We start from the raw sequence: 12,387 nt of genomic DNA on the forward strand, positions 1-12,387 counted from the left end.
GAGCAACTCCAATATAAATGATTCTATTCAGCTGATAAATGAACTCACGCAAAGGAATGCGGGTGAGTTGTTTCCTGCCGGGAACAAATCTGCCTCAGAATTAGGCAGTATATAAGCATCTTGAATAAGATTTAGAAGCACAAGATTGGCGGATAATAGTATCTACAGTCTGATGACCATTCCAGAGCGACCCATCAAACAAAAGTGAGGTACTCTCAAGGTCTGCCAATTAAGAACCAAAATTAGACTCACATACAACAACGACCACCAATTTACTGCGGCGCTCGTCCGTGCGCATGACAGAAATCTGTGGTGAGTGCCAACACTGCTGCAACTGAACAGACATTTCATTTGGCCTGCCACCGCAGAGCAGTGTATTCGCGAGTGTGGTTGGTATAAAAGTACAAATTCAAGTTTCATTCGTATAAAATTTTACGTGTGAATTCGTAAATAAGGTACAATATTAGCAATTGTGTAAGAGATAGCTACCACGTTTGCTTGTTGGTACGTCTGATAACGTAAAAATCATATCTTTGGTAAAGTTACCTCTTGGGGCCTAAACAGGCGCAGTCGAGTTTCTTTGGCCATGATGGATGGTGTGGCAGCAGAAGTAAATGGCGGAGGTCTTCCTTCGCCGCGAAAAAAATTTCGTTTGCAGAATGTTCCTAAAGTGACAGTTGTGTTAGGCGCTCAGTGGGGCGATGAAGGGAAAGGAAAAGTGGTGGATATGCTTGCAACAGGGGCAGACATAGTTTGTAGATGTCAGGTAAGACTTGTATTATACTACTGTTTTCGCGGGTTTCCCTTTGTGAGCATGATGTAAACTGATGCGTTTGAGTGGAGATTCGGCCCAAGTTCTTGTAACAAATTATCAACGATGACCTGTCATATATCTGAGGTGGTAAAACTGTGCAGGTGTTCTGGTAAGTTAATAAAGTTATTTTTACGTGTCTGTTTAGGAGTCCATACACGAAACTATTGTAAGTTTCTGTAAACTGCATTAAAAAATACAATGTGCAGATTATTTGTTAGACTAACCGTCTGCTTAAGTAACGTGTCTGTTAATAATCGTTATCATCCAAGATGCAAATGTTCAGTACTACCTTTTTATTTTCGCTACAGAATCACGTGTCACGCGAACATTAACAGAATTTCTCAAATATAAGTGCTGCTTAGAAGACAGAGTTGTTATACAGGTACGGGATCGAAGTTACACTGACATTAACTATGCGCGTTCATAAGTATGTTTATTTAGAGTCATATACTCGCTATGCTAGATGGGTCTGAGTAGACTCCACGGATTCGCTAGTAGCCCGTACTGCCAAACATGTAAATATCACTACTAGTTGTTCACGAAACGCAAATATCAGCTATGTTTTTGCTGGAAGTGATGTGGCGTGAATCATATTTGCCACTCAGTTTGTTCTGGTTCTTAACTCTTGATATAGAACTGGGATAGTTGCTTGTGATAATTAACCAATAAAGTCGGTTTTAACAAGTCTCAGTAAGAAGTCTGATTTTGTTGTTTATGGAGAAAGTTACCAATGTTGTTAGCTACAGGCCACTGAATTGTCCCTGCAGATATTTGTACATTAGTTTGTTACAAAACTGAAAAACATCTACTAAGAAAATATAGGTTGATGGGAATTGACTTGTTCAGTGTTGCATTGTTAGTGCTATAGACTCAGTTTATATGAACATAATGTAGGCAAATACTACACAATTTTTATGTATGTCTGTGGAGCTTGGCCTTTTGTCAAGTGTGCAGCAATTTTTTTTTTTTCCTTTTTGCTATAGAGGTGAACAGCAACATTAGATTTAGTAAGTCATTCTGATGTCAAGTATCTGAACTGATGTACCAGTCCACTCTCATAACTACCACAAATTAGCTGCTGTTATATCAGATAGTATTTTGTTTGTGTGTGTGTGTGTGTGTGTGTGTGTGTGTGTGTGTGTGTGTGTGTGTGTGTGTGTACACTCTTTACAAGTACCTACAGAGCTTTGAAGATAGGTACGAGTCTTTGACAGTTTGAAGCTTTTGACAGTCCATGCACTGGACCAATTATTCCATTCATTTGTGCTACCACAAATGTATTTTAGTCCTAAAACTTATTGCTCTTGTGCTAAAGTTGTAGGCCTATGTTTTGCTTCTTTTATGGCATACTATTTAAAGGCACACTGTAATATGACCTGGATGTACATGTCAATTTCAAAATCATTAACTGTCTGATGGGGTGGTTTCATTTAAAATTTCTGTTTTTGCAAGTAGTTGACACATCAGTATTGGTGGATATTGCCGCAAACTTTCCCAGTATCTGTCTAGGGTTTTTTGGGGATTTTAAAGAGCTGTGAAGGCATCCATAGATGTGTATAATTTATTGTCAATGTGGTGTAACAGGATAATTTTAAAGATTTGAGAATGACTGACTTCTTATTGACTGCCACCACTCTGACATAACAGCAACATACAGCTTAATCTGTTGTCCCAAGTTTTAACAGAGAGAGGGTAGTGGGTAACTGATAGGAGATTCCATTTTAACTTCTGGTGCAGTATTCATTTCCTGCCATCTGCGTTTTCAAAAGAAGTGGATTTGATTACAGAATAGTACCACAAGCAATTGTAGTTGGGACTTTCTCATTATATGGATGCATACTTCTGCAATTCCATGAATTCAGGTGTCAGACTGTCTCCAATAAATGGGCCAGACCACCCCCTCTAGTAACAGTGCTGCAAATGGTAACACATTTGGCGCACATGTTCATGGAATTGGGACATTTTTTAAAAACCACTTGTCAGGATATATGACACTTAGTAGATACGCTATGAAGTGTTTGCAATTTTCAGAAGATATTTTTATACATTCTTAATTTGTCTGGACATAATGCCTGTAGTTGCTATATAATCCAGGAATTTCAAATCTATCATAACTACTAAAACAAGTGTATTGTTTCTGTTTGCAGCATAGACAGATTTGAAATATTTTAATTTGGTAGATCCAAGTTTATATTACGTGTTAGAAGTAGTGGCAGCACAGCTGTATCAGTTTGAACAAGAGGCAAATTAGCAGCTATACATGTGAATATTCCCAATATTGCTCATCTGACAAAAAAGTGAGCAGCACTGAGAGTCTGCACTTATCAATGGTGTGTATTTTTTAATCAGTAGCACACTTGAAGCAGGCAGCAAGTATGTTTAAATACTGATTGGTAGGCTGATACTGTCATAAACTTTTAGATGGAATCTAGTACATTTTGATTCTTATTTTCTAGTCATCAGAGTATGTGCACAACTGTAACTAAATTGACTGAGCTGTATTAGAGATCTTAACATGAGGAATCTAACTCTTGTTCATGCTTGAGTACTTTTCCAATGTTAGATATGTGATTACCTCGCTTGCCATTCCATGCTACTAGGTGATTAATGTGCACAGCAAGAGGGCACATTTTACAAGTCCTGTTCTTACAGTATTTTTGTTTCAGCACTTATGCTACAGTGCCCTTGAAAAATTAAAAATGTACTTCAGTCCATTACTTGCTTTAAATTGACTTTTTTACCTCTAAATGATAAATGATAGTTATTAGCCGTGAAACTTGTTAGATGTATGGATTGAAGGTGTAGTGGGATTATTTGAGATTCTCGTGTCTTTTTGTATGTGAATCCACTGTAGTTTGTCATAAGATGTATTTTATCTACATCTCAGCTTTGTTTGTAGAAATGCTGTTTTGTCAAACTCTCAGATACTGTAACAAAGTACAAGGATGAAACTTACCAAGAGCAGTCGGCCATGAGTAAGGTTTAAATATTGTCATAACTGGTAGCAGATTAACTGTAGTGTTTGATATTGCATTGTCAAGTCACAATCACACTTGCCTCTCAACCTATTATCTCTGGATATGATATGGATCAATATCTCACCATATCTAAGAATTTATATTCGCATTTACTGACTGTGATAACTTGCATCCAAAGTAAAGCAGGTTTCGGGCTAAGCTACAGACCAGGCTGTCATCACAATGTAAACTTCAAAAATCAGTATAACTCCAAATAAAATGTTTTCATTGTTCTGTTATCTTAATGTTTGTGCATGAATATCATGACACATTACCTTTACGTTACAAGGTGAAGTTAATATCCGATATTGATGATTTTAGTTTACCAGCCGTAGTTGATTTGATAAGTGCATCTTCGCTCAATGGCGTCTGTCTATTGAGACCCCATCTTGGTGTCTTTTAGTGGTGCCAGTTGACCCAGAGTATTCCACAAGTTGTGTATTATGATACAGCTCCTCAGTATGTATTTGTAATATGACAGTTGTTGCCTCCCAGAATGTTTGTCCTTGAATCACACCACAAAAAACCACAAGGTGAGGGAAATAAGGCGAAATTTGAAGGTGGTTGTGATCAAATGAATAGAAAGTATAAACCTTGCTTGTATTTGGTTATTGTTACTAATTTAAAACCATTGTGTGACTTGTATCAATCCGGGAGCTTTAAGTGAAGATAGTATCGGCCGTGATAGCCTACATTGTATGGTTGTAGTTCTTTTCTTTCTACTGTTAATTCTGGATATCATTGGTTTCTGATATCTAAATTGGCTCTTATTTGTGCAGTTAGGGAAAGTAACCTGTTTTATGTACTGGTAGGTGTACAGTAACAATAGTTATTAACTGATGCTGTGTAGGAACACACTTGTAGTTTATGTAGTCAGGGGACCAATGTTACCCAGACTGATATCTTAATTGGCCCATGACTCCAGATATTTAATTACTACAATTAATGTAGGGCAACATTGAACATTATCTGGTGGGGGAAAAATTCATATTCAATGCTCGTAACTGAGGCAGAACATGGCAACACTAGATTTTACTAAAATTAATTAGTTTTCGAGCTTGTTTGCAAATATGATGTACAGTACGATGATAATAAAGGTGGTTCGTTTAGTGAATTTTTAGATGAATTAAACTGTTAGGCTCACTCGATAATAAAAGCCCCAAAAATATCTACTGATTAAACTAATTGATCCGAGCCTGCTTTCAAACCATTCTGTCACCTTCGTTGTTCTGCAGTAACAAGACTGCTGAATCATACTGTATAGTTGATCCAAAACCAAATAATTTAGTGTCTATAACATAGAAGTTGGATTTACCAAGTTATAGTATGAGTTTATGTAGTTTTCTATATCAGTGTGTAGCATAGTATATATTTCTCAGTATTCATTCAGTAGTTCAGTTCTTCTCATTATTAGCTTTAGTTTTATATGAGGGGAACATTAATAAAACTGACAAACTGCAGGAATGGATTCCTGTTTAGAAATAGAGGGAAAGGTCCTGTGAAAATGTTTCCAGAAATGTGTCGTTACCACAGTAGACGATGCGGACGAATGAAACTTCTTGTGACAACATGTAATGTGTTCCTTGTGTGTTGCAGGCTGTGTGATTAATGCAGTGTAGTGTAAACAGCAGAGTAGTCTGGTATTCCTGTTGGGAACACGCTGAGATGATGATTGTGTATGGCCAAGCAGATATAAAAGGCCGAGAGTGAGCACGGCTATACCAAAAGAAGTATCCTCACAGATACCAACCACATCACACAGCATTTCAAGCTCTTTTTGGGCACTTGTTATTGTGGGTCCTTTCAGACAGATGAACATGCATGGAGGTGGAGGACTGTGCATACACCAGATTTGAAGGATCAGGTTCTACAGGATATTGATACGAACCCTAGTACAAGCTCAAGGCAAGTGGCCTGCCAACATGGTGTAAGGGAAGGGGTGCAGCAATCCATTATGTGACATGTGAATGCGTGCATTGCATCCCATGAAGGCAACTTTGAACATCTGGTGTGACATGGATGTGATGCAGCTCTGTACTGTGTTCTGAGATGATTTGTTGTCGTTGCATGCCCACGATCCATTTCTGGACATGTGTTCATAGGACCTTTTTTTCCTCCATTTCCAGTCAGGAATCCATCCTTGGAGTTTGTTGGTTTTATTAATTCTCACCCATGTATATGCAATAAATAAATCTTTTTAACTCAATAAGGAAAACCTAGTACTCACGGTGAACACCATGTCACATCCATAGTAACTGAACTAGGGATACTTTAACTTCATTATGTAAATTGGACTAATTGTCTGAGTCAACCATTCCATTGGATATAATATTTTTTCACTTCCTCTGGGCTCTTTAGATCTGAACTGACTCAAGTCCCAAGTATTCAGGTGATATGCTTTACCAGCCTTTAAAAATAATATTGTGGCAAGATAGCATTCTTAATAGCATTATACAATAATTTGTTGTTATTTTGTAGTGTTAGAATATTCTGAAGTTTGTTTACCTGATGTACTTACTTTTTGCTACCTACTCAAGCAATTTGAAGTTTGTAGTCACAAACAAGTTTCCATTTCTTATGTTGGGTTAGCATCACTTAGAGATGTATGAAGTTTAATAGCCTCCTGCCCCACACACAGTCCATATGTGGCAGCAGACTTCCTCAGTCCCTACACTCCATGTTGATAGGGCTAAAGTACATGTAAACAAATTGTATTTTTGTGTGGAGAGTGAGGGAGAATAAACATTTTATATGCCATTGACACCTTCTGTCATATTTCAGCACAGATGCAGTTTGTATTTACATATTGTTTATTATTCATGCTTTTATGTTTGAAATAGAGTATATTGTATATTTCTATCGTTTGCTCTGATTGTTTTACTGTAGCAGCTTGCTTGAGTGTTAAAGAAAATGAAATTCGTTATCTTGAGGTTGGAAAGAAACTATTCTCATGAAACTCTTTTGGCCTGTTTCACTCTACGGTACAAATATGTCAGTTGTAACTCGCGCAAATAAATTACTGCAAACTGAACCTTCTTAATTAAATTCACAGTAATTACCCAAACTAATTGAATGAGGTAATATTTGGGAGCTTATGTTATATCTCTTAAATTTGTCAGACTTTTATTAATTTTCTTTTAATTTTAAGCCAATTTCAGTTTGATGCAGTGTGTGTGTAATCCACTATTGTAATTAAGCTATTGAACTTTACAGTAAATGTTCATATGTATATGTTATGGCTGCCATTGTGGAATCATGTAGTAAGTTGAATCTGTAATGATAGTATAATTGCTGATTCAAAATTTTCAGTATCTCAGTATATTATTTGGGGATGGAACATACTATTTTAAATTCCATTATTCTCAGATATCGAAAAAGCTATCAAAATATATCTTGGCAGAAACTATTTAAGCGGATAAAGAACATTGTCTAAGCCTTTCAATTGATGAAGCTGGGAGTTTATTAGAACATTGAAGTAACTAAACCACTACTCATCAATAACTCGTGTTTTTTGTCTTCCATTTTTATGGAATTAATGTAGCTGTTTTCAGGGTGGAAATAATGCTGGCCATACAGTGGTTGTTGATGAACGAGAGTATGATTTTCATCTGTTACCAAGTGGAATAATCAACCCCGAATGCAAATCCTTAATTGGTAAGCTATTTTCAGGGTTCCTTAAACCATCGCGTATTGTAATGAGAGCTATTGCTTCGCACAATCTGTTCCATTTTCTACTAGACAAAAGTATTTTAATACTTCAGAAATTGACAATTTTGCAGAAAAACAAAAGCATTACAGTGCATCAGCTTGTAATAAATTAAATATTATCCCTTCAGTTTCACTTGATGTGAAAACATATTTAAGAAGTTTAAGTGAATTAATCATATTTTTTTAATTAAAAAAGTGTTTTAAGTCATGTACCACCTATGTGTGCCCCAAAGTTATTCTTGGTTTGCTCCTCTGTATTGTCCTTTGTAGTAGGTGTCATTCACAGTTCTGTTTTCTTAGTTTAAATTTTATTGGATTCGTAAGTTAAGAACCATCTCTACTGTTGTGTTGTTTGAGGGAAGAATGATTGTATTTTCTTTAAACACACTATTTTTATAGGATTTATGCAGAAAAAAGATACTGAAAATTATTATTCATGGGGACTTTTTATTGTCCTTGTATTTACGAAGAATTCATTATGACTGTCTTTGATAATGTGTTCAGTTATGTCATTATTCATGTTGTTGTGTATTGTTTTGGTGGTGGGATGTAAAAGTGCTTACAGCTGTGATTTTCTTAGTGATTTGTACGTTCAGGGGATGTATTTGTAATTTTTCTTTAGTGTTCAGTCAGTGTACTAGCCTTCAAAGTAAGAAATGCATGTTGCATGTTTCGACTAAAACAATAGCTGTCTGTGCTTCTGATTAAGAATATATTGTGTATTGAATGTATTGTTATCTACTTGTGTCATTATTTAACGCTACAGAAAACTTCGAGGTTTAAATACCATAATTGAGTTGGATTTCATGTTATTAGTTTAGCTGTATGCTAAACTGGTCAACAGCTTGACACCTTACTTTTAAAATTAGTGTACTACTATTGCATATGTGATTATAGAGATAATCAAAATCAAAGTATTAGTGATACATGCATCTTGTGGGATTGTGTCATTAAACGATATATTCTTACCACCTTCCACCCCCACCTCTCTCTCTCTCTCCCCTCTCTCTCTCCCCCCTCTCTCTCTCCCCCCTCTCTCTCTCCCCCCCCTCTCTCTCCCCCCCCTCTCTCTCTCCCCCCCCTCTCTCTCTCCCCCCCCTCTCTCTCTCCCCCCCCTCTCTCTCTCCCCCCCCTCTCTCTCTCCCCCCTCTCTCTCTCCCCCCTCTCTCTCCCCCCCTCTCTCTCCCCCCCTCTCTCTCCCCCCCTCTCTCTCTCCCCCCCCTCTCTCTCCCCCCCCTCTCTCTCCCCCCCCTCTCTCTCCCCCCCCCCTCTCTCTCCCCCCCCTCTCTCTCTACCCTCTCTCTCTCTACCCTCTCTCTCCACTCTCTCTCCCCTAATCTCCCCCCCCTATCTCCCACACCCCTATCTCCCACACCCCTATCTCCCACACCCCTATCTCCCACACCCCTATCTCCCACACCCCTATCTCCCACACCCCTATCTCCCACACCCCTATCTCCCACACCCCTATCTCCCACACCCCTATCTCCCACACCCCTATCTCCCACACCCCTATCTCCCACACCCCTATCTCTCCCACACCCCTATCTCTCCCACACCCCTATCTCTCCCACACCCCTATCTCTCCCACACCCCTATCTCTCCCACACCCCTATCTCTCCCACACCCCTATCTCTCCCACACCCCTCTCTCTCCCACACCCCTCTCTCTCCCACACCCCTCTCTCTCCCACACCCCTATATCTCCCACACCCCTATATCTCCCACACCCCTCTATCTCCCACACCCCCCCCCCCCCCATCCCTCTAGTGATTAGGACTTCATGTTTAACTAAGAATTTATGTGGATATCTGTAGCTGTATTGGGCTGTGTTCATGTGTGTATTCATCTGCTTTCATATTCACTTACCACCATTTAAAAGTTTGGTGACGTGTAAAGGTAACAAACATATTTATAGTATAATGCTGCTTGGTTGCTTTGTGGTATTTTTAAGGCTTTGTTTGTCTCATAGGAGGATTCAAGAGGTAAGATTTCCTTTGCTAACTAATAACACAAAGAAATGTTCCATTCTAAAGGAATAATGCCATGCTTATCTTTCTCATAAATGTAACTCAAAATTATAGGTAATGGTGTGGTCATTCATCTACCTGGTTTATTTGAGGAGTTAGAGAAGAATGCTGCAAAAGGCCTGTCAAGATGGGAGGACCGGTTGCTGGTATCAGATCGGTCTCATCTAGTCTTCGACTTCCATCAGGTATTGCACTGTTGATGAAATAATATTTATTTTATTGTAACACTGATAAAGATTTCTTATAATGACATGTAGAGGCAATTTACATTCACCAAGAATAAAATCCCCTTAAGGTAAATATGACAAGAACCTTTAATTCCATAGTGCTTTACAAGGCATGTTTCTGTTAGAGGTGATATGCCTTGTCTTCCTCTGACATTCCAGCTGACTTACCCAGCCAGTTTTTTGATCTAAAATTGATTGTGCATTATGAACCTTGGTGCTGCTTGGCATTTTCACATTAATAAACGTGAGTGAGTGAGTGTGTTGTGAGGATGTCTCAACACTGTAACTCATTCTGGTCTAGAATTCATATCTCCTCCCCGCAAACAACCAAAGAGTACTTTGTTAATGAAAGTAAGAAAAGGTTATGGAAGTGGTTAAGAGGAGTGCTAAGATGATACTTTGTTGGCATTCCATACACTAGAATAAGTTCTGTTGCACATGATCTGACTTAATCTGATGTAGAGTTCGTTATGTTGAAAATGTTGATTTTCCGTAGTTTTGATTAACAGGTTTATAGTTATTAAATAGTATTTAGTTCCATGAAGTTCTTCATTGTGACAGGCCAAATCTGTTGGACTTCTCCTCTGCAGTCTGGAATATTGCTTGATATAAAATACTTAAACATCTCATCAAATTCTATGGAATAAATACACAAGATGTTCATACAGGAACATCACATACACTGCTGTGTCTAGATCTGAAGTAAGACTACAGATATCAACTCAATAGTTCTATGTTCGACCATAGAAAAAAATGCATTTAAGTTATTCACTTGTTCCCGTCCAATACCATCGACATAATCAACTGTGGCTGTTGCCTCAGGGGCGATTTGCATCTTTGACCTGGGGTGAAGAACCATGAAGCATGCACAAATATCCACCTAGGCGCTTCCTCTTACAAAGTTAATGCTGTCGTCGTCCCACCTTGAAGGCAAGCATCATCCCTCGAGATGCTGTGGTATACTTAAATTCATAACAAATCCATACAACAGTTGTGCTCTGCCGAACATTAAGTCATTGTCATTTATATTTCAGATTTTGTTTGTCAGCAAGGTATACGCATGGTTACATATTACTCTGCTGGAGTAATATGTATAACCTCACTCCTTGTGCATTTCAGCAGAGTTGTGTATTTCCAACTACAATGAAATGTCTTTTGACAGCAAAGCTGCAAGTAACTGTCTTCAGGCTATAACACTATGCTACAGAGTAGCAAGAATTTTATACATGTTGATATTTGTGTTACCATGACTTTTGAAATACAGGTAATCTACCAATCCCTATTTCAGTAGATGGTGCAGGTATTGCACATTTAAGTCTATCAGAAAATATCACCAATTCTACATAATTGACTGATTACAAATGTAACTCAAGGTTGATTAAGTTAGTACACATCCATAAATACTGTTATAGGTGGAAGAATTTCCACTATCAGCTGAAAATAGTGATTTACATCTGTGTTTAATTGTAATGGAGGATTGGAATTTGACTGTAGTGAAAAGGAAAAATAACAGAACATGGATTGGGGGAAAGGAATGCAAGGGGAAGTTGTGTGGCAGTTTCGAACAGTGCTCAGTTTGGTCATTGTTAATGCTTATTTCAAGAATAATGAAAGAGGGTTATACACCTGGAAGAGATCTGGAAACACTCAAAGGTTCAGGACAGATTGCATAATGGGAAGACAATTTCAAAACCAGATTTGAAGCTGTAAATCATTTCCAGTGGCAGATGTGGGCTGTGGTAATAATTTTATTATGGAAAGCAGATTAAAAATGAAAGATTTCCAGAAAAATAAGAAATTAAGAAGATGGGTTCTGAGTAAATTGAAAGAACCTGTAGTTTCAGCTTTGCTACTGTGTGTTGTCATTGTGGTTTATTGTCATGTTTGCGCTAGACAGTAATGCTTTTCTGTTTAGTGGTGTAGTGTCGCATGTGCACGGTGACAAGGAAATCGGAGCTGTCAAGCAGTGTCCTCACCAACTGTCAGGGGTTACTGATTTTCTAATAAGTTTTTACATCTCTGTGAATTTTTTATTTCTTGCTGTGAACTTTTGTATGCTTTGTGTTTTGTCCTTGAATCATCACTGATTAGAGTAATTGCTTACTGACTTCTTCCTGAGTATTTGTACATTCAAGAATGATTAAATCAGAGTTCAAATTCTGATCAATACTTGGTGGAAAATAATTGATGTGCTCCCTGTTTGTTAAATACAGTGGTCGCAATAAAGTATTTTGTTCCAGTAAACCTCCAGCCTGTTTTTCCACATTTTGCCCAAATTGAACTGTATGCTGCAGCTGGTAACCTTGACGTGATGTGAGCTACAGAAGGTTGACCTACCACCACTGTGTTTAACTATAATGCAAAATGATTGATGCACTAACAGGTCCAGACTAGCAATCCATTTGCCTCCATTTTGGGTGAACAGCATGATTCTGTGGTTTGTGCAAGTGGGAACCCAGTGTTTGCTGTGCAAGAATTTCAGCCGAATTGACAATATTCACTCTCATTGTGAGTCAGTTTGATCACCTCTATGCCATGGAAGTAAAAGACGTGATTACTGCACCGCCTTAAGAGAATTCACAAGAAAGGCTT

The 12,387-nt window shown here is 38.1% G+C and overlaps 1 protein-coding gene across 3 annotated transcripts in view; it reads left to right on the forward strand.

Annotated features, from left to right (window-relative positions):
* The first annotated feature begins 342 nt into the window (after positions 1-342).
* LOC126363549 (adenylosuccinate synthetase) overlaps positions 343-12,387 on the forward strand; it is a 62,369-nt gene continuing 50,324 nt past the window's right edge. The window contains exons 1-4 of one of the 3 annotated variants that reach the window (XM_050007972.1): positions 343-455; positions 565-766; positions 7,383-7,485; positions 9,623-9,753. In XM_050007972.1, coding sequence (XP_049863929.1) covers positions 587-766; positions 7,383-7,485; positions 9,623-9,753 — 414 coding nt within the window. In that variant the 5' untranslated portion in view covers positions 343-455; positions 565-586. Of the gene's footprint in view, positions 456-536; positions 767-7,382; positions 7,486-9,622; positions 9,754-12,387 lie in introns of those variants that run through there. The other 2 variants (XM_050007971.1, XM_050007973.1) reach the window with 2 other exon arrangements.

The sequence above is a fragment of the Schistocerca gregaria genome, chromosome 1, assembly GCF_023897955.1.
Source record: "Schistocerca gregaria isolate iqSchGreg1 chromosome 1, iqSchGreg1.2, whole genome shotgun sequence".
NCBI classification, from domain to species: Eukaryota; Metazoa; Arthropoda; class Insecta; order Orthoptera; family Acrididae; genus Schistocerca; species Schistocerca gregaria.